The sequence below is a fragment of the Rhinopithecus roxellana genome, chromosome 11 (genome assembly GCF_007565055.1).
Source record: "Rhinopithecus roxellana isolate Shanxi Qingling chromosome 11, ASM756505v1, whole genome shotgun sequence".
In the NCBI taxonomy this organism is placed as follows: domain Eukaryota; kingdom Metazoa; phylum Chordata; class Mammalia; order Primates; family Cercopithecidae; genus Rhinopithecus; species Rhinopithecus roxellana.
In genome coordinates this window covers 30636388-30664293 of record NC_044559.1, presented here as the reverse complement: position 1 = coordinate 30664293, position 27906 = coordinate 30636388, and the positions used below count along the sequence as shown (strand labels likewise).

The 27906-nt window shown below is 49.1% G+C and overlaps 1 protein-coding gene across 1 annotated transcript in view; it reads right to left on the bottom strand.

Annotated features, from left to right (window-relative positions):
- The window catches only part of DMBT1 (deleted in malignant brain tumors 1), a 164637-nt gene that overhangs the window by 81073 nt on the left and 55658 nt on the right, over positions 1-27906 (bottom strand). The window contains 23 exon segments of the mRNA XM_030940142.1: positions 340-660; positions 1146-1348; positions 1644-1797; positions 5664-5696; positions 6325-6351; positions 10248-10571; positions 11334-11372; positions 12266-12295; positions 13266-13589; positions 14360-14398; positions 15313-15342; positions 16313-16636; positions 17407-17445; positions 18360-18389; positions 19374-19697; positions 20469-20507; positions 21422-21451; positions 22422-22745; positions 23516-23554; positions 24470-24499; positions 25484-25807; positions 26578-26616; positions 27531-27560. Coding sequence (XP_030796002.1) covers positions 340-660; positions 1146-1348; positions 1644-1797; positions 5664-5696; positions 6325-6351; positions 10248-10571; positions 11334-11372; positions 12266-12295; positions 13266-13589; positions 14360-14398; positions 15313-15342; positions 16313-16636; positions 17407-17445; positions 18360-18389; positions 19374-19697; positions 20469-20507; positions 21422-21451; positions 22422-22745; positions 23516-23554; positions 24470-24499; positions 25484-25807; positions 26578-26616; positions 27531-27560 — 3096 coding nt within the window.

Sequence of the window (27906 nt, the reverse complement as noted above, 5' to 3'; positions counted from 1 at the left end):
ATCTCCTGACCCATGACTGTTCTAAAATCATCCCAACTGTCACTGGTAGCAAGTACTATCATAGCCACCCCGACTCAACAGTCAAGGAAACTGAAGCATAAAGAAGTTGAATCATTGCTGGAGGTCCTTTTGTCAGATGAGTGTTCGGCATAATGGCCCTGGGTCCAGAAACTGGCCAAAGATAAAGCAGCCCCCTGCATGCTCTTCTGGAGTGCACAGGCCACGAGCACACATGACCAGCTCCTGCCTGGGCCACAGACACCATCAGCCACTGGCCTTAAGCTCTCCCTTTATAGCAGGTTACAGGTGAAATGGGCCTTCCATGGCATTGGGCCATACCTGAGCAGATGACACCAGCATCTTCGTTGTGACGACAGTTGTGGGAGAACCAGCCTCGGTTCCGGCACTGCCAGAGAGTGGATTCCGTCCCTGAGCACTCTACATCGTCCAGGGTGATGGGGCCAGAGCCAGCACCAAAATAGGCGTTTCCAAGGGCTGAAACTGCACGTCCACACCCCAGCTGTCTGCAGACCACCTCAGCTTCGTGAATGGTCCAGGAGTCATCACAAACTGTCCCCCAGGTGCCACCATGGTAAATTTCAACACGCCCGGCACATAGACGGTAGGATGAGTTTAAATTGACCAACCTCAAGGTGGCATCTGAAAGACACATTAACTGGGAAATCATGGCCATTTCCCACAACAAATGTCCCACAACAAACCTCAAAGGCCAAGCATCCCACAGGCCTTTCCCCACCTCCAAAGTCATCAAATAGAAATGTGGAAAAGCTGGAGTGGAGGTACTGGACCACTCCATGCAGAGCTGAAAGGGGCTCCAGACATCGCCAAGCTCAGATCTCCTCACCTCCAGACAGAGAGGGGTGGCTCTGCAAGGAGAGTCACCAGGTACCCCGGAAAGTTAGTGGCAGACCCAAGGCCAGGTATGACCCCCCAGTCTGTACCCTTTGCTGCCTTCCCAAGGGCCTGCCCCTCCTTGAGGCTCACACAGTCAGTGCCAAGAGAAGGAGAATGGGCAATGCATTGATGAGGCCCTTCTTTGATTTCCTTGGGGAACCATGATGCCCCCAAAGAGGCAGCTGGGTAAATCCACCAAGCCTCAAAGGCATGGTCTAGTGTGCACTTACCGCTTGGGAAGGAGTTATACCAAGCCAAAAAGCCGGTGTTTTGGAAACTGATGTCACTTCGAAAGTGAATAGTCATTCGGTTGTAAGAAGATGTAAATATTTGCCTGGTATCATTACAGATTTTCCCCAGCAGGTGACTGCTATTTAATGATCCATCAAAGATTTCAACATAATCAAAACTGCAGTTATACTGCACCTCCAACCTGTATGGAGAAAATGTATTCAAGTCAACACTGAAATTCCTATTGGCCCTCCATTTTTTAAATAGTTTGGACTTTACGAGTGATGCCACTGAATACAGGTTTTTCTTCTAGCTCTTCCTCAATTAAGTCAAAGGACATCAGTATTCCTTGATTCTTTATGATAAGAACCAAAGCCACCAAAAGCTTGTCCACAGCACACAAGAGTGAAAAACATCCCCAGCCCAGGACACAGTCTAAACCACTGGGTGTGCTAAAGAGGGACTCACCCCTCATCAGATGACCAGGCATTACTTACTGCAGATTACTGAAGCCCAGGTTTATGCGATAACCAGAATTCACTTCTATTTCCCAAACACACTTAGCATTGTTGGGGTAATATGCAGGGTAGGATGGGCTGGAGAATGTTCCACTGGCACTGAATAAGAAGCCACCACAATTTGAAGAGGGTCCTAGAGAGGAGAGAGGGGACATCTCCATTGTACCAGGTCTTCAGGTATTTTGTGATAAGCAATCGTCTGTGTAAGTATCATCCAGTTTCATCTTCTGCACTTTATAACATGACTTAACTTTCCCTGTAAACAAGTCCCCTCTCTTGGGCCTGGTTCGAGGTGGCCCAACATTAGGAGCTTTGATTCGAGTCTGCTTTCCCTGTTGGGCCTGGACAGCAATCCTCTGGGAGGAGGTGACCTAAGCTTCAGAGGGAGCATGTGTCACCTCTAGCAAAAATGCCAAGAAAGCAACAAAGTGACTGCTATCATTGTTCAATCAGCTACAGACAGGGACGTGGGATACTCCCGGCTGAGCACAGCGCTGACCCGTGGAGAGCTCTCCATAATACAAGGTGTTCCCTAGCGTCTTCCATGAGCACAGGACTCTGTCAATTCACAAGTAGCACAACGTTGGGTTAGGAGCAGGGTTTCTGCAACAAGAAGCCTGGGTTTGCATCTTGGCTCTGCCTCCATCAGCTCCATGATCCGGAGCCAGTTACTTAACCTCTCTGCCTCAGTTTCCTCATCAGAAAAATGAGAGTGGTAATGGCATCTGCCTCATCAGACTCTTATGGGTATTAAATAAGATATGTATATATGAACATTTACACATAAACATGAGATATGTTTCTATGTCTATATAAACTCTTAGAGAGTGCCAGGCACATAAGCACCCAGCAATATTAGCTATTGCTATTTATCAGAAAGGGATAAATACTAAACAGTCAAACATTTTGTTGGTGGTTTATAGCAATAAAAACTTATTTAAAACGTGCACACTCAGTGATATAAATTAAAACGTTTTTTTTTTCTTTTTCATAACTCTTTGTTTACTTCTTCTAAGGGGACAAATCCCTGGTTTTTAGCATACTCAGAGCTCTGAAATCACCACAGTTTTAGATTATTTTCGTCACCCTAAAAAGAAACCTTGTACCCGTCAGCAATCACTCCCCATTTCTTCTCAACACCCTCCATTCCTGGCAACCACTGATCTACTTTTTTGTCTCTACAGATTTGCCTATTCTGGACATTTCATATAAAACAAATTGTACAATATGGTAGTCTTTTTTTACTTACTTCTCAATGTGTTTTCAAAGTTCATCATGTTGTAGCATAAATCAGTATTAAATTCTTTTTTTTTTTTTTTTTTTTTTTTTGAGATAGAGTTTCGCTCTTGTAGCCCAGGCTGGAGTGCAATGGCATGATCTCAGCTCATTGCAACCTCCGCTTCCCAGATTCAAGCGATTCTCCTGCCGCAGCCTCCCAAGTAGCTGGGATCACAGCCACCCACCATCACGCCCAGCTAATTTTTGTATTTTTAGTAGAGACAGGGTTTCACCATGTTGGCCAGGCTGGTCTCGAAGTCCTGACCTCAGCCAATCCACCCATCGCAGCCTCCCAAAGTGCTGGGATTACAGGCATGAGCCACCGCGTCCAGCCACTATTAAATTCATTTTTATTGCCAAATAATACTCCATTGCATGGACGTATCATATTTGTTTCTTGATTCACCATGAGGAACATTTGCACTGCATTCACATTTGGCTACTACGAATGAAGCTGTCCTGAACATTCACATACAAGTTTCTGTGTGGACATATGTTTTCATGTCTCCTGGGTATATGCCTAGGAGTTCAAGTGATGGGTCATATGGTGACTCCAGGTCTAACCTTTTGGTGAGCCACCAAACTGCTTCTCAAAGTGGCTGTACCATTTTACATTCCCTGAAGCCATGCATAGGTTTCCAATTTCTCCACATCCTCATCAACACTTGCTATGATCTGGCTTTCTGACTACGACCCACCTACTGGGTGTTTCATTTGCATGTCCTTGATGGCTAATGACATTGAGCATCTTTCCAATGCTTTCTCTGCCATCTGTGAATCTTCTGTAGAGAAATATCTTTTAGGTCTTTTGCTCATTGTTCAGTTGGGTTATTTGACTTTTTATCATTGACTACAAGAGTCACTTACATATCCTAGGTACAAGTCCCTTATGAGACAGAAATGTGTTCTCCCATTTGGTGGGAATACAGTGTTTCTTGAAGATCGTGTGGCCTGCCCACCCATTCTATTTCTACACTGGGAAATAATTAAGGATAAAGTCAAACTTTCAGAGGCAAGGATACGAATTACATATTTCTAAACATTAAATAGAAATGGTTATAAAATATGCTATTGTATGTAGTCACTTAACATTATAAAATATAATTGGAAACAATGTTTTTGTCCCACAATTAGTAACTGTTTAACTAAATGATGGTATATCTATACAGTGGAAAATTGTGTAGTCATTAAACCTTCTTCTATACAAATAATTTCAATGCTATAAAAATGCTAATTTTAAGGTCATAAAAAGTATTATATACACTTAAATGAAAATGATGGGTTATACAATGGGATATAAAGCATGCCATACTGTGTGTGTGTGTGTGTGTGTGTGTGTGCGTGTGTGTGTATAGTGCATGGAATGTATGCCAAGATGCGAACAGTAATTATGTATGTATTCATTAATTTATCCATTCATTCATTTATTCTTTCAATAAATAGTTCTTGAAAGGCAGACACAACGCTGCATAATAAGGATACATTATGGAAAAGGCAGACACGGCCCCTGCCTTCAGGAAATGCAGTTTGGCAGAAAAGATAAACATGATCTTTTGCAAATATATTTCCAATTAGCTAATTCTCAAGATTAAAATCTTTCCACAGCCTCCCTACCTTTAGGATAAAGATGGAAGTCTTAACCCACCCACAAGGCCCTGAATGATCTGGCCTCACCCAACAGATTTCCTGCAGTCCCTCCTTGCCCCCACCCCACCCTCCTTCAAAGAGCCAAGCTCCTTCCCAGCCTAGGGCCTTCAAAGCATTCCTTCTAGTTAGAAGACACTTCAGCAAATGAACCTGCTCCTCTGTTAACTCCCAGCTTAAACGTCACTTCCATAAGGAACTTCCCCTAACCCCCCAGTCAAGGAAGATCTCTACTAATACCTTCCTCTTTGCACACTGAACTTTTCCTTGGAGACACTTGTCACAACTGTAATTTTCTAGTTGGTTGGGTATTAAATAATATTGTGAGCTCTGAGGAAGAAGATCACTTTGTCTCTTACATCATTCCATAATTTTACAACCATTCTTGATGGTAGTTGGACCATACACACAGCAAGATCTTAAAATACCTAACACAGTAAAAGTTAGTATGTATGAAGTACATTCTATGTACCAGGCACTATGTTGATGTTGACTTTAGTCCAGCACACCCATTTATATCCTAAAGGAAAAATTAGTGAGATATGCAAAAAAAATTGTCTATAAAAATATTCTTCATCACAAAATCATTTACAGTAATGAAGAAATACAAACAAATATCTAGTATCTGAGGATCTGTCAAATAATTCATGGCATATCTCTATAGCAGAACACAATACAGGCACTTAAAATGATTGTGAGAAAAGATTTAATAACACAGAAAAGCAGTCCTACTGGTTTTTAAAAGCAATGAAAATCTATTGAAACATATCCATATAGTGAAATAAACATGACATGGAAAAGCATAGTTTGTAGTAAAATGATCCATTTACTATTTGTCTCCCTTCTTCTTCCCAAAGCTTTAGAGATACCCCCAAAATAAAAGCCTTTAAGTCGATTATTTTAAGAATACTTATCTCATTGATTCAAACGAAGAGGTGAAGGGTGTAGTGGGACAGGCCAGGGCTATGTGCAGATTGAGGAAGGCTGGGGTGGGGGCAGAGCATTCACTCATGGAGAGCCAAGCTTGAGGACAAGAAATGCATGACCTATGGTTCGGGTGGAAAACGTGATACTTACTTGTAGTGGTTGTAGTTGTTGGATGCCACCAATCTAGAACAAAAAATGAAGCTGTTTAGGAATTTACTAGATAATTTTTCCATTCCATATTCATTTGTTTGACTGACAAAGTTAAATCCTTTTCCTTCGTACAGGACTTCTCAGAGCCTTCACCATTCCAGTTTACACTGTTCATGGCCAGTAAGGTTTAGAGTACGTAGCACCTCCCAACATATTTGGCCCAGGATATTTTCACTGTGGCACAAAAACACGTTGGGGATGGCTCCCTCAAAGTGAAAGAATTCTTTATTTGACAAATACGTGCAGAAGTATGGCTTGGCTATGTTTCTAAAATGAAGGTCCTAATTTTCCATGGGTTAATATAGACAGTTATTTTCATCTGAAATAATGGGAGGACCAAAGCCTCCTTCTGCAGCAGCATCTCTGCCAGCACTTAGCACTATCAGCAGGCAATAGCAGGAGGCCACAGGGGCTCTCTGCGGTGAGCCAGACATGAGAGTGATGGCAGTGGGAACTCAGCTCATCACCCTAACAAAGGTCTGAGTCCTTAGAGAGAAATTACCCCTCAGGGGGAACTTACCCTACTCCTCCTACTTCTGGAAACAAGAGAGGGTGGAATTTCCAAGAGAAATATTGCTAGGCTGGGGTGGAGCAGACTCACCTGTCGTAGTAGAATTTATTTGGGTGGCTGCAAGGAAAAGAAGAAAACATGAGTCAGTCCCAGTGGCCAGGATGATGAGCGAGAGTAATGTTGAGTGTCTGTCCCCACCTTGTCACTTAGAAATGCTCCCCAAGAGTCATCCAGGAGAGTGGAACAGTAGACATAAACATTAAGGGTTAATCTCAAAAGAAGGTGTTTGAAGAATTCATTCTTACAGCTGAAAGTGGACTGAACCCTTGTTTGCTATAGGAACCTATGTAAGGAAGAAGCTAGTGCCTACCCATAAAAGTCAAAGACACCGACAACATTTGCTGATGTTCTTGCCCTGTTGAGGTATCAGAGAAACTGGCCATCTAGAAGAGAAGCTCAGGCTGGGAGGAGGCTAGTGCAAAGAGAAGCCTTGTCATGGAGAAAACCATGCACTAAAATAGAGGCCCATCTGAACAGATGACAGTGGCTTCACTATGCTGACAGCTGTGGGAGAGCCAGTCGTTGTGGAGGCAGCTCCACAGGTAGGACTCATTCCCTGAGCAGTGCACGTCATCCAGGACAACGGGTCCTGAGCTCTGACCAAACTGGGCATTTCCAGGGGCTGACATGGCCCAGCCACAGCCCAGCTGCCTGCAGACCACATTGGCATCATTGGTGTCCCAGCTGTCATCACACATGGTGCCCCAGGAGCCTTGGTATAGGACTTCCACTCCTGACACCTGTCACCTCCATTCACCAGCCTCAGGGCCACACCAGAACTGGATTCTAGAAGAGACAGGAAAATTCACTCTCTCCTGTATCTCCTAAAGGGAGAGGATCTGAGGTCAGAGTGAAGTTCTGAATTCTTCCAGAAGGCCAAGGTTTCTGGGTCTCCAGTCAATGTTCTCCAGCAGCACTAGACATTGACAGAAGCCTGTTCTTCAACATGTTATCCTTAAGGGCTGTCTTCCAGAACCTTTGGGCATGGACTGAGCTGTGCATGTTCTCCAATGGAGTTATCCCAGTGCCCAGAAATTCAAGTGCTGAGCCAGGCCTTCAGATTCAGAGGTTAAAGTGCAGGAGCCATCAGCCTGGATCTGCAGGGACCACTGGGCTCAAGCACCCCTGCAGCAGGATGCAACCGAGACCAGCTCCCACTTGCCTGGCAAGGTGCAGCCCTAGGACCTGGTTCTTGGGAGATTCCAGCTCTCCACCTCTGGCTGACTCACTCTGCTCACAGGGACCACCCCATCAAGCCTGAGGCTTGTTCCTGAGTCACTTTCAAACCCACAGCTTGCCTTCAATCTGAAACAAAACCTGGACCCACTGAATACCATGAGCTCCAGGGACAGTGGGCAGAAGTGACTATGATAACACTTAGTTGTGCATACCTAGAGGTGCCTATGCCTGAGAGTGGAGGAAAAATGGCAGAGTTAGGCCTCCATGAAGGAATGTCACATGCTAGACACAACACTAGGCCAGGCATCCTGATCCCTCTGTGTAACTGAACCCTGTCCTGTAAGCCTGGGAGCTGGGCTAAGATACTGACATTAGTCTAGTTCTTCTGGTCTTCAGCTTAGTATCTATAAAAAAGCCACTCTTCTCCCAAGGATATATACAAAGGGCCCACCAACACATGAAAAGATGCTCAGCATCATTAGTCATCAGGGAAATGCAAATCAAAACACCATGAAATACCACCTTACACCCACTAGGATGGCCACGATGAAAAAGACATCATAACAAGTGTTGGTGAGGATATGGAGGAATCAGAATTCTCAGGCATTGCTGGGGCAAAAGCAAATTGATGCAGCAGCTATGGCAACTGTTCGGTGTTTCCACAATAAATTAAACATAATTACCCTATTACCCAGCAATCCCACTCCTAGGTATATATCTCCCAAAACTGGAAACACAAGAGCAAACAAAAAATCATACACTAATGTTCATAGCAGCCTTATTCACAACAGCCAAAAGATGGAAGCAACCCAAATGTCCATAAGCTGATAAATGGATAGACAAAAATGGCATGTCCATACAATGGAATATTAGTTGGCAATTAAAAGTAATGAAGTTCTGACACATGCTAAAACATGAATGAACCTTGGAAACATTATGTTAAGTGAATGAAGCCAGAAAGAAAAGGCTATGATTCCATTCACAGAAAATGATCAGGGTTCTTAGTAAAATCTGTATACAGAGACAGAAAGCAGATTAGTGGTTGCCAGGAGCTGAGGGAAAGGGGAATGGATTATGAATGGTTAAGGGGTAAGAGCTTTCAGTTGGGGATAATGAAAAAGTCCTGGAACTAGATAGAGATGATGGTAATGAACATGGACAACAGCCAGGGAGAGGGAAGGTTCCATCTTGGGATAGAGGGGTAACATCAGCCAGCAAAGAGCAGAGAGTATCAAAGGAAAGGAAGGGTCCAACTAAGGGACTGCTGTCTCTGTCTCAAACATCCTGCCTGTTTTTTATTCTAATAGAAACAGTCATTCCTATTTTAAAAAGTAGCATCCTACAAGGTTCAAGTACAGCCTAGTGCCCCCATCCTTCCCATCGCCCCAAGGGAACACAAAGATGGGTATAGAACTCTGGCTGAGCCATCAGAGCTAATAGAGATGGTTTGGAAGAAAGCACCTGTTGACAAGCAGGTCAATCAGAGTCCTCCCAGGCCTTGTCAGCCAGAGGTACTGGGACAGACTGACTCCTTCTCCTAATGGGATATAGACTTGGGGCTGCCCTCTGCTGTCTTTCAGCCATATGCAAAAAGCAAGTTGATAGTGAAGCCCACACAGATAAAAGAGTAGATGTAAGCAAAGCATAGGGAAAAAAAGACTTGGAACTTCCGGAACCAGCTGTACCTGAAGCTCCAGATCCACCACTAAACATTCTGGATACCTGAGCCAATGAATTCCTTTCTAGCTTAAGAGAGTTTGAGTTGAGTTCCTGCCATGTGCAAACAAAAGCATCCCTAATAATAAATCCTCTTTAAAGATCAATTGACAACTGGTAAATAAGGGAATCTTCCACATCGAATGAGGTAGGGAGTGGCCAGAGGCTTTAAGCAAGACCCAGGAGTTTCACCCAGACCTGCTGAATGCCAGTGCTTTGGCTGGACTCAAAGATGCTCCTTAGAAGGGGTCCAAGCAGATTCTGCCCACCATTTCCAGCTCCAAGGTGATTAACTCTGTGTCTGGATGTGATGTCCAAGTTGAAGCAAAACCAACCCTTTCCCTTGCAGGTTTTAGCAATTCACCAAGTCAGCAAGTCTCAGGATACCACTCCAGCAAAAATCTCCTGTGTAATCTTCCATCCCAAACCACAGGTAATAACAAGGGTTTGCCTGGCAGATCTCATGGGGGCTGCCCTCCCAACACCAGGCTTGCTAGACAGACAATGCACTTCAGTTCTTTGGAAGGAGCTGAAACTGACCAAGAACCAGGTCACACAGGCACAGCTACCCATTTGCACTCCTAGCCCATATGCCTCCAATCAAAATGCTCCTTACTGGGGCCTTAAGTGAGAATTCCCTACCCCAACCTATGTCCTTTCCTCACCATGAGCCTCTCACAAGGAGAGGATCCCTCCTCTGCCACGCTGTCTGTGCAGTGGCTACCATACCCTCACCCAGTGTTACTCAGCAGGGGAGAAATGGAACCCTGGGGAGCCAGCAGTTTTCTCTTCTGCCTCCTCCTTGCACTGCCTCAGGAAGGGGATAAACTCTGGATTGTTGTTTGAGTTTCGCCCCCTCTCCTAAGTGATCATAGGAACACCAGGCAGTGAATTCATACGGATTCTTAGCAGAGAGCTAACAAGTCTTCAGAAACATAGGAAACATAGAAGAAGCTTCGAGTGAGGAGATTAGAATGTAATTAGGACTTTCCTCTGGAGCAAACTCCACCCCAAGAGAGGGAGCCCACTCTTGGGTTTGGAAAGTCTGGAAGGCCCACCTGAGCAGATGACACCAGCGTCTTCACTATGGCCACAGTTGTGGGAGAGCCAGCCTCTGTGGGGACAGTTCCACAGGTAGGACTCATGTCCTGAGCAGCCCACGTCATCCAGGACAATGGGTCCTGAGCCCTGGCCAAACCGGGCATTTCCTGGGGCCGACGTGGCCCAGCCACAGCCCAGCTGCCTGCAGACCACATTGGCATCATTGGTGTCCCAGCTGTCATCACACACGGTGCCCCAGGAGCCTCGGTATAGGACCTCCACTCGGCCCTGACACCTGTCACCTCCATTCACCAGCCTCAGGGCCAAACTGGATTCAGATCCTACAGGGGAACACAAGAACCCTTCATGCATACTGATTATGAGGTCAAGGATTTAAGGAATGTTCTACATTCAGAGCACTTCCTCGTGGCCAAAGTCACGTGGGCAGGTAATCACCTTTGAATATGAATACAAACAGAGGTTCAGCTTCATCATAGTGGAAGAAGCAGTGAGCTCCTACTCTGCCCAAGTCTATGGAAGCTCAAATAATTGGGAAAGCACCTGTGACTCCACTGGAGGTGACAGGAATGGATGCCTCACTCCTCATTCTGAGCTCCATTCTCACACAGGATGAAGCTGCACAGCTCCAGACAGGAGGCCGAGACCTGCCTCATGTTCAGGAGTTTGGTGGCACCCACCTCTGGCTTCCAGCAAAGTGCCAGGAATGGCAGGACTATGGCCAGACAGTGGCGGGGACAGGCACTTTCCCCACTCCTCTCAGGTCTGCAGCCTGTGGCCTGAGGGGCAGGAACAAGGTCCCAGTAGGATTAGGGAGCCCTCCAGGGCTTGTCCTGAGCACCTGGATGAGGATCTTTCCTGACTACATAAAACAGAATCCCGGGGGAGACAGGTCACTAGCACCCTCCAGCCTCCAACATCAGACCCGGGACTAGGTTCCCAGGGAGTCCACGTTTCTCTGCAGGCAACTTGCAGAAAAATAAAAAACAGAGTCACTCACTTGAGCCTCATTCTATCACTTTAAAAAGAAACATTTGTCCAGAGGTAGAGAGTGAGCCTCTGGGAGGAGTGAGAGGATCATTTACCTATTGGCGATGTCAGTAAGTTCGTGGTCAGCAAAGCATCTGTAAAATGCAACGAAAAAAAAGGACAAAATTAGACTTGAAGGTGAAAAGCTACAAGAGGAAAAAGTCTCTGGACCAGGAAAGCATCATGAAAACTATTCAATTTCTGGTTCCTGCCACTTGCTCCAAGTGCTGCCCAAGTCTTCAGCTCAGTGAGCTCAGTCAGGAACAAAAGTCTTGCTGAAAACCAGTCTGATCCTTCCTACCTCTGAAGTGTGAGATGTCCTCTCTTCAGCTACAAAGGGTTAGCCTGCCCCATCCAGTGACACATGGACTGATGGGCAGATCTGACACCATTGTTGAGACTCTGACATTTGGAGCTAAAATGTTAGGAAACCAAGGAGCCGTCCAAAGGGGTATCAAGTTTCTTGGTAAGTGGAGGCATCAGAAATATTTATTATCCCTCTTCCTGTGGATGCAGATGTGGCCCTGCAAAATCTGCAGTGTTTGAAGGAGCGAGGGATGGAGGTATCAGGCCTGCACTGACATTGCTTGCCCATGGCAGAAGTCACGTTTAAGGCTCAAACTGACATTGTCTTCCCAGGTGACTTTGGCAATCACTCTCAATTCTCAGAGAGGTTATATCAGCTCTGGATATGAAGGAGCCAAAACTCATTCAACATGAGGCCACTTCCTGAACCTGTAAGGGTTGTCCATTGTACGGTATGAAACTGCTTCATGAAAGCTCAGATAAATCGAACAGAAAACAGAAGCCTCCGGAACCCTATGTCTGTTGAAGCACTGTGTTGGGGTCTCAGTTACAGAGTGGTGGGGGTGAAAATAATATGCCCCACACTATCTGCACAGAGAAGCAGGAGAGCTCTGTGGAGTGGGGAAGAGGTAACTGGGCAGAAAGAGAAGGGACATCCTACGGAAGGATGCTGGGGACTCACCTGGCCTGGGCGTCGACTGGGACTGAGCAGCTGTGAGAAAGAGAAGGTCAGATCAGATGCACTATACACAAAATGGCAAAACTGGAACAAAGGTAGAAGGAACTGGGCAAGCCTGACACTCAGTCCATCCTAGTCCCTGTCACAGAGGGAGAGGCATTGCCGTGGACATCCCCACAGAGATGCACCATATAAGGGGTCTGGGCAGATCCCAGCCATTATTGTCAGCTCTGAGGTGAGTGACTGTGTCTGCCCAGGGTGACCAGACTGACCCAAAGCTAACCCTCTCCCTTGCATGTTTTGGCAGTTCCTGAGTCAGCAAGGCTGAGGAGGCCACTCCAGCCCAAATGCCTTGTGTGATCTTCCAGACCCGACCACAGGCAATAACAAGCCATGCCTGGCTGGCTTCATGGGGGCTGCCCTCCGCACACCAGACCTGGGACACAGGCAGTGCCCTGCAGCGTTCTGAGAGGACCTGAGGTCAAGGACTCCAACCCCATGTGACCCAGGCCTGACACAAACAGACATGCATTTGCACCCCTAACCCTTCAGCCGCTACTTCCAGACATCCTCACTGGGTCTCAGCTGAGAACCCATTTCCAGACGAGCATCTTTAGTTCAGAGTTCCTTGCAGTGACAGGATCCCTCCCTGCCCCTGCTGTCTGTGCTGTGTCCACGATACCCTCGCCCAGTGCTACTCAGCAGGGGAGAAATGGAGCCCTGGTGAGCCAGCACATTTCTCTTCTGCCTCTTCCTTGCACTACCTCAGGAAGGGGATAAAGTACGAGTGGTTGTCTCAGGTTGGAGCCCTGGCCTAAGTGACCAGGTACTGCAGCAAAATTCATATAGATTCTTAGCAAAGAGCTAACAAGACTACAGAAAGATAGAAAACACAGAAGAATCTTTGAGTGAGATTAGAATGTAATTAGGACTTTCTTCTGGAACAAACTCTACCCCAAGAGAGGGAGCCCACTCTTGGGTCTGAAAGGTCTCGAAGGCCCACCTGAGCAGATGACACCAGCGTCTTCACTATGGCCACAGTTGTGGGAGAGCCAGCCTCTGTGGGGACAGTTCCACAGGTAGGACTCATGTCCTGAGCAGCCCACGTCATCCAGGACAATGGGTCCTGAGCCCTGGCCAAACCGGGCATTTCCTGGGGCCGACGTGGCCCAGCCACAGCCCAGCTGCCTGCAGACCACATTGGCATCATTGGTGTCCCAGCTGTCATCACACACGGTGCCCCAGGAGCCTCGGTATAGGACCTCCACTCGGCCCTGACACCTGTCACCTCCATTCACCAGCCTCAGGGCCAAACTGGATTCAGATCCTACAGGGGAACACAAGAACCCTTCATGCATACTGATTATGAGCTCAAGGATTTAAGGAATATTCTACACTCAGGGCACTTCCTTGTGGCCAAAGTCACGTGGGCAGGTAATCACCTTTGAATATGAATACAAACAGAGGTTCAGCTTCATCACAGTGGAAGAAGCAGTGAGCTCCTACTCTGCCCAAGTCTATGGAAGCTCAAATAATTGGGAAAGCACCTGTGACTCCACTGGAGGTGACAGGAATGGATGCCTCACTCCTCATTCTGAGCTCCATTCTCACACAGGATGAAGCTGCACAGCTTCAGATAGGAGGCCGAGACCTGCCTCATGTTCAGGAGTTTGCTGGCACCCACAAAGTCCTCCCTGGCTTCTAACAAAGTGCCAGGATCGGCAGGACTTTGGCCAGACAGTGGCGGGGACAGGCACTTTCCCCACTCTTCTCAGGTCTGCAGCCTGTGGCCTGAGGGCCAGGAACAAGGTCCCAGTAGGATTACGGAGCCCTCCAGGGCTTGTCCTGAGCACCTGGATGAGGATCTTTCTTGACTACATAAGACAGAATACCGGGGGAGACAGGTCACTAGCACCCTCCAGCCTCCAACATCAGACCCAGGACTAGGTTCCCAGGGAGTCCACCTTTCTCCCCAGGCAACTTGCAGAAAAATGAAAAACAGAGGCACCCACTTGAGCCTCATTCTATCATTTTCAAAAGAAACATTTGTCCAGAGGTAGAGAGTGAGCCTCTGGGAGGAGTGAGAGGATCATTTACCTATTGGCGATGTCAGTAAGTTGGTGGTCAGCCAAGTATCTGTAAATTGCAACAAAGAGAAAGGACAAAATTAGACTTGAAGGTGAAAAGCTACAAAAAACAGTCTCTGGACCAGGCAAGCATCATGAAAACTATTCGATTTCTGGTTCCTGCCACTTGCTCCAAGTGCTGCCCAAGTCTTCAGCTCAGTGAGCTCAGCCAGGAACAAAAGCCTTGCTGGAGACCAGTCTGATCCCTCCTACCTCTGAAGTGTGAGATGTCCTCTTCTCGACTACAAAGGGTTAGCCTGCCCCATCCAGTGACACAGGGACTGATGGGCATACCTGACACCATTGCTGAGACTCTGACAGTTGGAGCTAAAATGTTAGGAAACCAAGGAGCTGTCCAAAGGGGTATCAAGTTTCTTGGTGAGTGGAGGCATCAGAAATATTTATTATCCTTCTCCCTGCCCAAGCATGGCCTCTGCCTTTTCTGGATGCAGATGTGGCCCTGCAAAATCTGGGCTGTCTGAAGGAGCGAGGGATGGAGGGATCAGGCCTTCACTGACATTGCTTGCCCATGGCAAAAGTCATGTTTAAGGCTCGAACTGACATTGCCTTCCCAGGTGACTTTAGCAATCACTCTCAATTCTCAGAGAGGTTATATCAGCTCTGGATATGAAGGAGCCAAAACTCATTCAACATGAGGCCACTTCCTGAACCTGTAAGGGTTGTCCATTGTACGGTATGAAACTGCTTCATGAAAGCTCAGATAAATCGAACAGAAAACAGAAGCCTCCGGAACCCTATGTCTGTTGAAACACTGTGCTGGGGTCTCAGTTACAGAGTGGTGGGGGTGAAAATAATATGCCCCACACTATCTGCACAGAGAAGCAGGAGAGCTCTGTGGAGTGGGGAAGAGGTAACTGGGCAGAAAGAGAAGGGACATCCTGAGGAAGGATGCTGGGGACTCACCTGGCCTGGGCGTTGACTGGGACTGAGTAGCTGTGAGAAAGAGAAGGTCAGATCAGATGCACTATACACAAAATGGCAAAACTGGAACAAAGGTAGAAGGAACTGGGCAAGCCTGACACTCAGTCCATCCTAGTACCTGTCACAGAGGTAGAGGCACTGCCGTGGACACCCCCACAGAGATGCACCATAAAAGGGGTCTGGACAGATCCCAGCCACTATTGTCAGCTCCGAGGTGAGTGACTGTGTCTGCCCAGGGTGACCAGACTGACCCAAAGCTAACCCTCTCCCTTGCATGTTTTGGCAGTTCCTGAGTCAGCAAGGCTGAGGAGGCCACTCCAGCCCAAATGCCTTGTGTGATCTTCCAGACCCGACCACAGGCAATAACAAGCCATGCCTGGCTGGCTTCATGGGGGCTGCCCTCCACACACCAGACCTGGGACACAGGCAGTGCCCTGCAGCGTTCTGAGAGGACCTGAGGTCAAGGACTCCAACCCCATGTGACCCAGGCCTGACACAAACAGACATGCATTTGCACCCCTAACCCTTCAGCCCCTGTTTCCAGACATCCTCACTGGGTCTCAGCTGAGAACCCATTTCCAGACAAGCATCTTTAGTTCAGAGTTCCTCGCAGTGAGAGGATCCCTCCCTGCCCCTGCTGCCTGTGCTGTGTCCACAATAACCTCACACAGCGCTACTCAGCAGGGGAGAAATGGAGCCCTGGTGAGCCAGCACATTTCTCTTCTGCCTCTTCCTTGCACTACCTCAGGAAGGGGTTAACGTCTGAGTGGTTGTCTCAGGTTGGAGCCCTGGCCTAAGTGACCAGGTACTGTAGCAAAATTCATATAGATTCTTAGCAAAGAGCTAACAAGACTACAGAAAGATAGAAAACACAGAAGAATCTTTGAGTGAGATTAGAATGTAATTAGGACTTTCTTCTGGAACAAACTCTACCCCAAGAGAGGGAGCCCACTCTTGGGTCTGAAAGGTCTCGAAGGCCCACCTGAGCAGATGACACCAGCGTCTTCACTATGGCCACAGTTGTGGGAGAGCCAGCCTCTGTGGGGACAGTTCCACAGGTAGGACTCATGTCCTGAGCAGCCCACGTCATCCAGGACAATGGGTCCTGAGCCCTGGCCAAACCGGGCATTTCCTGGGGCCGACGTGGCCCAGCCACAGCCCAGCTGCCTGCAGACCACATTGGCATCACTGGTGTCCCAGCTGTCATCACACACGGTGCCCCAGGAGCCTCGGTATAGGACCTCCACTCGGCCCTGACACCTGTCACCTCCATTCACCAGCCTCAGGGCCAAACTGGATTCAGATCCTACAGGGGAACACAAGAACCCTTCATGCATACTGATTATGAGCTCAAGGATTTAAGGAATATTCTACACTCAGGGCACTTCCTTGTGGCCAAAGTCACGTGGGCAGGTAATCACCTTTGAATATGAATACATACAGAGGTTCAGCTTCATCATAGTGGAAGAAGCAGTGAGCTCCTACTCTGCCCAAGTCTATGGAAGCTCAAATAATTGGGAAAGCACCTGTGACTCCACTGGAGGTGACAGGAATGGATGCCTCACTCCTCATTCTGAGCTCCATTCTCACACAGGATGAAGCTGCACAGCTTCAGATAGGAGGCCGAGACCTGCCTCATGTTCAGGAGTTTGCTGGCACCCACAAAGTCCTCCCTGGCTTCTAACAAAGTGCCAGGATCAGCAGGACTTTGGCCAGACAGTGGCAGGGACAGGCACTTTCCCCACTCTTCTCAGGTCTGCAGCCTGTGGCCTGAGGGCCAGGAACAAGGTCCCAGTAGGATTACGGAGCCCTCCAGGGCTTGTCCTGAGCACCTGGATGAGGATCTTTCTTGACTACATAAGACAGAATACCGGGGGAGACAGGTCACTAGCACGCTCCAGCCTCCAACATCAGACCCAGGACTAGGTTCCCAGGGAGTCCACCTTTCTCCCCAGGCAACTTGCAGAAAAATGAAAAACAGAGGCACCCACTTGAGCCTCATTCTATCGTTTTCAAAAGAAACATTTGTCCAGAGGTAGAGAGTGAGCCTCTGGGAGGAGTGAGAGGATCATTTACCTATTGGCGATGTCAGTAAGTTGGTGGTCAGCCAAGTATCTGTAAATTGCAACAAAGAGAAGGGATAAAATTAGACTTGAAGGTGAAAAGCTACAAAAAACAGTCTCTGGACCAGGCAAGCATCATGAAAACTATTCGATTTCTGGTTCCTGCCACTTGCTCCAAGTGCTGCCCAAGTCTTCAGCTCAGTGAGCTCAGCCAGGAACAAAAGCCTTGCTGGAGACCAGTCTGATCCCTCCTACCTCTGAAGTGTGAGATGTCCTCTTCTCGACTACAAAGGGTTAGCCTGCCCCATCCAGTGACACAGGGACTGATGGGCATACCTGACACCATTGCTGAGACTCTGACAGTTGGAGCTAAAATGTTAGGATACCAAGGAGCTGTCCAAAGGGGTATCAAGTTTCTTGGTGAGTGGAGGCATCAGAAATATTTATTATCCTTCTCCCTGCCCAAGCATGGCCTCTGCCTTTTCTGCATGCAGATGTGGCCCTGTAAAATCTGGGCTGTCTGAAGGAGCGAGGGATGGAGGGATCAGGCCTGCACTGACACTGCTTGCCCATGGCAAAAGTCATGTTTAAGGCTCGAACTGACATTGCCTTCCCAGGTGACTTTGGCAATCACTCTCAATTCTCAGAGAGGTTATATCAGCTCTGGATATGAAGGAGCCAAAACTCATTCAACATGAGGCCACTTCCTGAACCTGTAAGGGTTGTCCATTGTATGCTATGAAACTGCTTCATGAAAGCTCAGATAAATCGAACAGAAAACAGAAGCCTCCGGAACCCTATGTCTGTTGAAGCACTGTGCTGGGGTCTCAGTTACAGAGTGGTGGGGGTGAAAATAATATGCCCCACACTATCCGCACAGAGAAGCAGGAGAGCTCTGTGGAGTGGGGAAGAGGTAACTGGGCAGAAAGAGAAGGGACATCCTGAGGAAGGATGCTGGGGACTCACCTGGCCTGGGCGTCGACTGGGACTGAGCAGCTGTGAGAAAGAGAAGGTCAGATCAGATGCACTATACACAAAATGGCAAAACTGGAACAAAGGTAGAAGGAACTGGGCAAGCCTGACACTCAGTCCATCCTAGTCCCTGTCACAGAGGGAGAGGCATTGCCGTGGACATCCCCACAGAGATGCACCATAAAAGGGGTCTGGGCAGATCCCAGCCATTATTGTCAGCTCCGAGGTGAGTGACTGTGTCTGCCCAGGGTGACCAGATTGACCCAAAGCCAACCCTCTCCCTTGCATGTTTTGGCAGTTCCTGAGTCAGCAAGGCTGAGGAGGCCACTCCAGCCCAAATGCCTTGTGTGATCTTCCAGACCCGACCACAGGCAATAACAAGCCATGCCTGGCTGGCTTCATGGGGGCTGCCCTCCGCACACCAGACCTGGGGCACAGGCAGTGCCCTGCAGCGTTCTGAGAGGACCTGAGGTCAAGGACTCCAACCCCATGTGACCCAGGCCTGACACAAACAGACATGCATTTGCACCCCTAACCCTTCAGCCCCTGTTTCCAGACATCCTCACTGGGTCTCAGCTGAGAACCCATTTCCAGACAAGCATCTTTAGTTCAGAGTTCCTCGCAGTGAGAGGATCCCTCCCTGCCCCTGCTGCCTGTGCTGTGTCCACGATAACCTCACCCAGCGCTACTCAGCAGGGGAGAAATGGAGCCCTGGGGAGCCAGCACGTTTCTCTTCTGCCTCTTCCTTGCACTACCTAAGGAAGGGGATAAAGTCTGGAGGCCTGTTTCAGTTTGGAGCCCTGGCCTAAGTGACCACAGCTACATCAGGTACTGTAGTAAAATTCATACAGATTCTTAGCAAAGAGCTAACAAGACTACAGAAATATAGAAAACATAAAAGAAGCTTGGAGTGAGGAGATCAGAATGTAATTAGGACTTTCTTCTGGAACAAACTCCACCCCAAGAGAGGGAGCTCACTCTTGGGTCTGAAAGGTCTCGAAGGCCCACCTGAGCAGATGACACCAGCGTCTTCACTATGGCCACAGTTGTGGGAGAGCCAGCCTCTGTGGGGACAGTTCCACAGGTAGGACTCATGTCCTGAGCAGCCCACGTCATCCAGGACAATGGGTCCTGAGCCCTGGCCAAACCGGGCATTTCCTGGGGCCGACGTGGCCCAGCCACAGCCCAGCTGCCTGCAGACCACATTGGCATCATTGGTGTCCCAGCTGTCATCACACACGGTGCCCCAGGAGCCTCGGTATAGGACCTCCACTCGGCCCTGACACCTGTCACCTCCATTCACCAGCCTCAGGGCCAAACTGGATTCAGATCCTACAGGGGAACACAAGAACCCTTCATGCATACTGATTATGAGCTCAAGGATTTAAGGAATGTTCTACACTCAGGGCACTTCCTTGTGGCCAAAGTCACGTGGGCAGGTAATCACCTTTGAATATGAATACAAACAGAGGTTCAGCTTCATCACAGTGGAAGAAGCAGTGAGCTCCTACTCTGCCCAAGTCTATGGAAGCTCAAATAATTGGGAAAGCACCTGTGACTCCACTGGAGGTGACAGGAATGGATGCCTCACTCCTCATTCTGAGCTCCATTCTCACACAGGATGAAGCTGCACAGCTTCAGATAGGAGGCCGAGACCTGCCTCATGTTCAGGAGTTTGCTGGCACCCACAAAGTCCTCCCTGGCTTCTAACAAAGTGCCAGGATCGGCAGGACTTTGGCCAGACAGTGGCGGGGACAGGCACTTTCCCCACTCTTCTCAGGTCTGCAGCCTGTGGCCTGAGGGCCAGGAACAAGGTCCCAGTAGGATTACGGAGCCCTCCAGGGCTTGTCCTGAGCACCTGGATGAGGATCTTTCTTGACTACATAAGACAGAATACCGGGGGAGACAGGTCACTAGCACCCTCCAGCCTCCAACATCAGACCCAGGACTAGGTTCCCAGGGTAGTCCACCTTTCTCCCCAGGCAACTTGCAGAAAAATGAAAAACAGAGGCACCCACTTGAGCCTCATTCTATCATTTTCAAAAGAAACATTTGTCCAGAGGTAGAGAGTGAGCCTCTGGGAGGAGTGAGAGGATCATTTACCTATTGGCGATGTCAGTAAGTTGGTGGTCAGCCAAGTATCTGTAAATTGCAACAAAGAGAAAGGACAAAATTAGACTTGAAGGTGAAAAGCTACAAAAAACAGTCTCTGGACCAGGCAAGCATCATGAAAACTATTCGATTTCTGGTTCCTGCCACTTGCTCCAAGTGCTGCCCAAGTCTTCAGCTCAGTGAGCTCAGCCAGGAACAAAAGCCTTGCTGGAGACCAGTCTGATCCCTCCTACCTCTGAAGTGTGAGATGTCCTCTTCTCGACTACAAAGGGTTAGCCTGCCCCATCCAGTGACACAGGGACTGATGGGCATACCTGACACCATTGCTGAGACTCTGACAGTTGGAGCTAAAATGTTAGGAAACCAAGGAGCTGTCCAAAGGGGTATCAAGTTTCTTGGTGAGTGGAGGCATCAGAAATATTTATTATCCTTCTCCCTGCCCAAGCATGGCCTCTGCCTTTTCTGGATGCAGATGTGGCCCTGCAAAATCTGGGCTGTCTGAAGGAGCGAGGGATGGAGGGATCAGGCCTTCACTGACATTGCTTGCCCATGGCAAAAGTCATGTTTAAGGCTCGAACTGACATTGCCTTCCCAGGTGACTTTAGCAATCACTCTCAATTCTCAGAGAGGTTATATCAGCTCTGGATATGAAGGAGCCAAAACTCATTCAACATGAGGCCACTTCCTGAACCTGTAAGGGTTGTCCATTGTACGGTATGAAACTGCTTCATGAAAGCTCAGATAAATCGAACAGAAAACAGAAGCCTCCGGAACCCTATGTCTGTTGAAACACTGTGCTGGGGTCTCAGTTACAGAGTGGTGGGGGTGAAAATAATATGCCCCACACTATCTGCACAGAGAAGCAGGAGAGCTCTGTGGAGTGGGGAAGAGGTAACTGGGCAGAAAGAGAAGGGACATCCTGAGGAAGGATGCTGGGGACTCACCTGGCCTGGGCGTTGACTGGGACTGAGTAGCTGTGAGAAAGAGAAGGTCAGATCAGATGCACTATACACAAAATGGCAAAACTGGAACAAAGGTAGAAGGAACTGGGCAAGCCTGACACTCAGTCCATCCTAGTACCTGTCACAGAGGTAGAGGCACTGCCGTGGACACCCCCACAGAGATGCACCATAAAAGGGGTCTGGACAGATCCCAGCCACTATTGTCAGCTCCGAGGTGAGTGACTGTGTCTGCCCAGGGTGACCAGACTGACCCAAAGCTAACCCTCTCCCTTGCATGTTTTGGCAGTTCCTGAGTCAGCAAGGCTGAGGAGGCCACTCCAGCCCAAATGCCTTGTGTGATCTTCCAGACCCGACCACAGGCAATAACAAGCCATGCCTGGCTGGCTTCATGGGGGCTGCCCTCCACACACCAGACCTGGGACACAGGCAGTGCCCTGCAGCGTTCTGAGAGGACCTGAGGTCAAGGACTCCAACCCCATGTGACCCAGGCCTGACACAAACAGACATGCATTTGCACCCCTAACCCTTCAGCCCCTGTTTCCAGACATCCTCACTGGGTCTCAGCTGAGAACCCATTTCCAGACAAGCATCTTTAGTTCAGAGTTCCTCGCAGTGAGAGGATCCCTCCCTGCCCCTGCTGCCTGTGCTGTGTCCACAATAACCTCACACAGCGCTACTCAGCAGGGGAGAAATGGAGCCCTGGTGAGCCAGCACATTTCTCTTCTGCCTCTTCCTTGCACTACCTCAGGAAGGGGTTAACGTCTGAGTGGTTGTCTCAGGTTGGAGCCCTGGCCTAAGTGACCAGGTACTGTAGCAAAATTCATATAGATTCTTAGCAAAGAGCTAACAAGACTACAGAAAGATAGAAAACACAGAAGAATCTTTGAGTGAGATTAGAATGTAATTAGGACTTTCTTCTGGAACAAACTCTACCCCAAGAGAGGGAGCCCACTCTTGGGTCTGAAAGGTCTCGAAGGCCCACCTGAGCAGATGACACCAGCGTCTTCACTATGGCCACAGTTGTGGGAGAGCCAGCCTCTGTGGGGACAGTTCCACAGGTAGGACTCATGTCCTGAGCAGCCCACGTCATCCAGGACAATGGGTCCTGAGCCCTGGCCAAACCGGGCATTTCCTGGGGCCGACGTGGCCCAGCCACAGCCCAGCTGCCTGCAGACCACATTGGCATCACTGGTGTCCCAGCTGTCATCACACACGGTGCCCCAGGAGCCTCGGTATAGGACCTCCACTCGGCCCTGACACCTGTCACCTCCATTCACCAGCCTCAGGGCCAAACTGGATTCAGATCCTACAGGGGAACACAAGAACCCTTCATGCATACTGATTATGAGCTCAAGGATTTAAGGAATGTTCTACACTCAGGGCACTTCCTTGTGGCCAAAGTCACGTGGGCAGGTAATCACCTTTGAATATGAATACAAACAGAGGTTCAGCTTCATCACAGTGGAAGAAGCAGTGAGCTCCTACTCTGCCCAAGTCTATGGAAGCTCAAATAATTGGGAAAGCACCTGTGACTCCACTGGAGGTGACAGGAATGGATGCCTCACTCCTCATTCTGAGCTCCATTCTCACACAGGATGAAGCTGCACAGCTTCAGATAGGAGGCCGAGACCTGCCTCATGTTCAGGAGTTTGCTGGCACCCACAAAGTCCTCCCTGGCTTCTAACAAAGTGCCAGGATCAGCAGGACTTTGGCCAGACAGTGGCAGGGACAGGCACTTTCCCCACTCTTCTCAGGTCTGCAGCCTGTGGCCTGAGGGCCAGGAACAAGGTCCCAGTAGGATTACGGAGCCCTCCAGGGCTTGTCCTGAGCACCTGGATGAGGATCTTTCTTGACTACATAAGACAGAATACCGGGGGAGACAGGTCACTAGCACCCTCCAGCCTCCAACATCAGACCCAGGACTAGGTTCCCAGGGAGTCCACCTTTCTCCCCAGGCAACTTGCAGAAAAATGAAAAACAGAGGCACCCACTTGAGCCTCATTCTATCATTTTCAAAAGAAACATTTGTCCAGAGGTAGAGAGTGAGCCTCTGGGAGGAGTGAGAGGATCATTTACCTATTGGCGATGTCAGTAAGTTGGTGGTCAGCCAAGTATCTGTAAATTGCAACAAAGAGAAAGGGATAAAATTAGACTTGAAGGTGAAAAGCTACAAAAAACAGTCTCTGGACCAGGCAAGCATCATGAAAACTATTCGATTTCTGGTTCCTGCCACTTGCTCCAAGTGCTGCCCAAGTCTTCAGCTCAGTGAGCTCAGCCAGGAACAAAAGCCTTGCTGGAGACCAGTCTGATCCCTCCTACCTCTGAAGTGTGAGATGTCCTCTTCTCGACTACAAAGGGTTAGCCTGCCCCATCCAGTGACACAGGGACTGATGGGCATACCTGACACCATTGCTGAGACTCTGACAGTTGGAGCTAAAATGTTAGGATACCAAGGAGCTGTCCAAAGGGGTATCAAGTTTCTTGGTGAGTGGAGGCATCAGAAATATTTATTATCCTTCTCCCTGCCCAAGCATGGCCTCTGCCTTTTCTGCATGCAGATGTGGCCCTGTAAAATCTGGGCTGTCTGAAGGAGCGAGGGATGGAGGGATCAGGCCTGCACTGACACTGCTTGCCCATGGCAAAAGTCATGTTTAAGGCTCGAACTGACATTGCCTTCCCAGGTGACTTTGGCAATCACTCTCAATTCTCAGAGAGGTTATATCAGCTCTGGATATGAAGGAGCCAAAACTCATTCAACATGAGGCCACTTCCTGAACCTGTAAGGGTTGTCCATTGTATGCTATGAAACTGCTTCATGAAAGCTCAGATAAATCGAACAGAAAACAGAAGCCTCCAGAACCCTATGTCTGTTGAAGCACTGTGCTGGGGTCTCAGTTACAGAGTGGTGGGGGTGAAAATAATATGCCCCACACTATCCGCACAGAGAAGCAGGAGAGCTCTGTGGAGTGGGGAAGAGGTAACCGGGCAGAAAGAGAAGGGACATCCTGAGGAAGGATGCTGGGGACTCACCTGGCCTGGGCGTCGACTGGGACTGAGCAGCTGTGAGAAAGAGAAGGTCAGATCAGATGCACTATACACAAAATGGCAAAACTGGAACAAAGGTAGAAGGAACTGGGCAAGCCTGACACTCAGTCCATCCTAGTCCCTGTCACAGAGGGAGAGGCATTGCCGTGGACATCCCCACAGAGATGCACCATAAAAGGGGTCTGGGCAGATCCCAGCCATTATTGTCAGCTCCGAGGTGAGTGACTGTGTCTGCCCAGGGTGACCAGATTGACCCAAAGCCAACCCTCTCCCTTGCATGTTTTGGCAGTTCCTGAGTCAGCAAGGCTGAGGAGGCCACTCCAGCCCAAATGCCTTGTGTGATCTTCCAGACCCGACCACAGGCAATAACAAGCCATGCCTGGCTGGCTTCATGGGGGCTGCCCTCCGCACACCAGACCTGGGGCACAGGCAGTGCCCTGCAGCGTTCTGAGAGGACCTGAGGTCAAGGACTCCAACCCCATGTGACCCAGGCCTGACACAAACAGACATGCATTTGCACCCCTAACCCTTCAGCCCCTGTTTCCAGACATCCTCACTGGGTCTCAGCTGAGAACCCATTTCCAGACAAGCATCTTTAGTTCAGAGTTCCTCGCAGTGAGAGGATCCCTCCCTGCCCCTGCTGCCTGTGCTGTGTCCACGATAACCTCACCCAGCGCTACTCAGCAGGGGAGAAATGGAGCCCTGGGGAGCCAGCACGTTTCTCTTCTGCCTCTTCCTTGCACTACCTAAGGAAGGGGATAAAGTCTGGAGGCCTGTTTCAGTTTGGAGCCCTGGCCTAAGTGACCACAGCTACATCAGGTACTGTAGTAAAATTCATACAGATTCTTAGCAAAGAGCTAACAAGACTACAGAAATATAGAAAACATAAAAGAAGCTTGGAGTGAGGAGATCAGAATGTAATTAGGACTTTCTTCTGGAACAAACTCCACCCCAAGAGAGGGAGCTCACTCTTGGGTCTGAAAGGTCTCGAAGGCCCACCTGAGCAGATGACACCAGCGTCTTCACTATGGCCACAGTTGTGGGAGAGCCAGCCTCTGTGGGGACAGTTCCACAGGTAGGACTCATGTCCTGAGCAGCCCACGTCATCCAGGACAATGGGTCCTGAGCCCTGGCCAAACCGGGCATTTCCTGGGGCCGACGTGGCCCAGCCACAGCCCAGCTGCCTGCAGACCACATTGGCATCATTGGTGTCCCAGCTGTCATCACACACGGTGCCCCAGGAGCCTCGGTATAGGACCTCCACTCGGCCCTGACACCTGTCACCTCCATTCACCAGCCTCAGGGCCAAACTGGATTCAGATCCTACAGGGGAACACAAGAACCCTTCATGCATACTGATTATGAGCTCAAGGATTTAAGGAATGTTCTACACTCAGGGCACTTCCTTGTGGCCAAAGTCACGTGGGCAGGTAATCACCTTTGAATATGAATACAAACAGAGGTTCAGCTTCATCACAGTGGAAGAAGCAGTGAGCTCCTACTCTGCCCAAGTCTATGGAAGCTCAAATAATTGGGAAAGCACCTGTGACTCCACTGGAGGTGACAGGAATGGATGCCTCACTCCTCATTCTGAGCTCCATTCTCACACAGGATGAAGCTGCACAGCTTCAGATAGGAGGCCGAGACCTGCCTCATGTTCAGGAGTTTGCTGGCACCCACAAAGTCCTCCCTGGCTTCTAACAAAGTGCCAGGATCGGCAGGACTTTGGCCAGACAGTGGCGGGGACAGGCACTTTCCCCACTCTTCTCAGGTCTGCAGCCTGTGGCCTGAGGGCCAGGAACAAGGTCCCAGTAGGATTACGGAGCCCTCCAGGGCTTGTCCTGAGCACCTGGATGAGGATCTTTCTTGACTACATAAGACAGAATACCGGGGGAGACAGGTCACTAGCACCCTCCAGCCTCCAACATCAGACCCAGGACTAGGTTCCCAGGGAGTCCACCTTTCTCCCCAGGCAACTTGCAGAAAAATGAAAAACAGAGGCACCCACTTGAGCCTCATTCTATCATTTTCAAAAGAAACATTTGTCCAGAGGTAGAGAGTGAGCCTCTGGGAGGAGTGAGAGGATCATTTACCTATTGGCGATGTCAGTAAGTTGGTGGTCAGCCAAGTATCTGTAAATTGCAACAAAGAGAAAGGACAAAATTAGACTTGAAGGTGAAAAGCTACAAAAAACAGTCTCTGGACCAGGCAAGCATCATGAAAACTATTCGATTTCTGGTTCCTGCCACTTGCTCCAAGTGCTGCCCAAGTCTTCAGCTCAGTGAGCTCAGCCAGGAACAAAAGCCTTGCTGGAGACCAGTCTGATCCCTCCTACCTCTGAAGTGTGAGATGTCCTCTTCTCGACTACAAAGGGTTAGCCTGCCCCATCCAGTGACACAGGGACTGATGGGCATACCTGACACCATTGCTGAGACTCTGACAGTTGGAGCTAAAATGTTAGGAAACCAAGGAGCTGTCCAAAGGGGTATCAAGTTTCTTGGTGAGTGGAGGCATCAGAAATATTTATTATCCTTCTCCCTGCCCAAGCATGGCCTCTGCCTTTTCTGGATGCAGATGTGGCCCTGCAAAATCTGGGCTGTCTGAAGGAGCGAGGGATGGAGGGATCAGGCCTTCACTGACATTGCTTGCCCATGGCAAAAGTCATGTTTAAGGCTCGAACTGACATTGCCTTCCCAGGTGACTTTAGCAATCACTCTCAATTCTCAGAGAGGTTATATCAGCTCTGGATATGAAGGAGCCAAAACTCATTCAACATGAGGCCACTTCCTGAACCTGTAAGGGTTGTCCATTGTACGGTATGAAACTGCTTCATGAAAGCTCAGATAAATCGAACAGAAAACAGAAGCCTCCGGAACCCTATGTCTGTTGAAACACTGTGCTGGGGTCTCAGTTACAGAGTGGTGGGGGTGAAAATAATATGCCCCACACTATCTGCACAGAGAAGCAGGAGAGCTCTGTGGAGTGGGGAAGAGGTAACTGGGCAGAAAGAGAAGGGACATCCTGAGGAAGGATGCTGGGGACTCACCTGGCCTGGGCGTTGACTGGGACTGAGTAGCTGTGAGAAAGAGAAGGTCAGATCAGATGCACTATACACAAAATGGCAAAACTGGAACAAAGGTAGAAGGAACTGGGCAAGCCTGACACTCAGTCCATCCTAGTACCTGTCACAGAGGTAGAGGCACTGCCGTGGACACCCCCACAGAGATGCACCATAAAAGGGGTCTGGACAGATCCCAGCCACTATTGTCAGCTCCGAGGTGAGTGACTGTGTCTGCCCAGGGTGACCAGACTGACCCAAAGCTAACCCTCTCCCTTGCATGTTTTGGCAGTTCCTGAGTCAGCAAGGCTGAGGAGGCCACTCCAGCCCAAATGCCTTGTGTGATCTTCCAGACCCGACCACA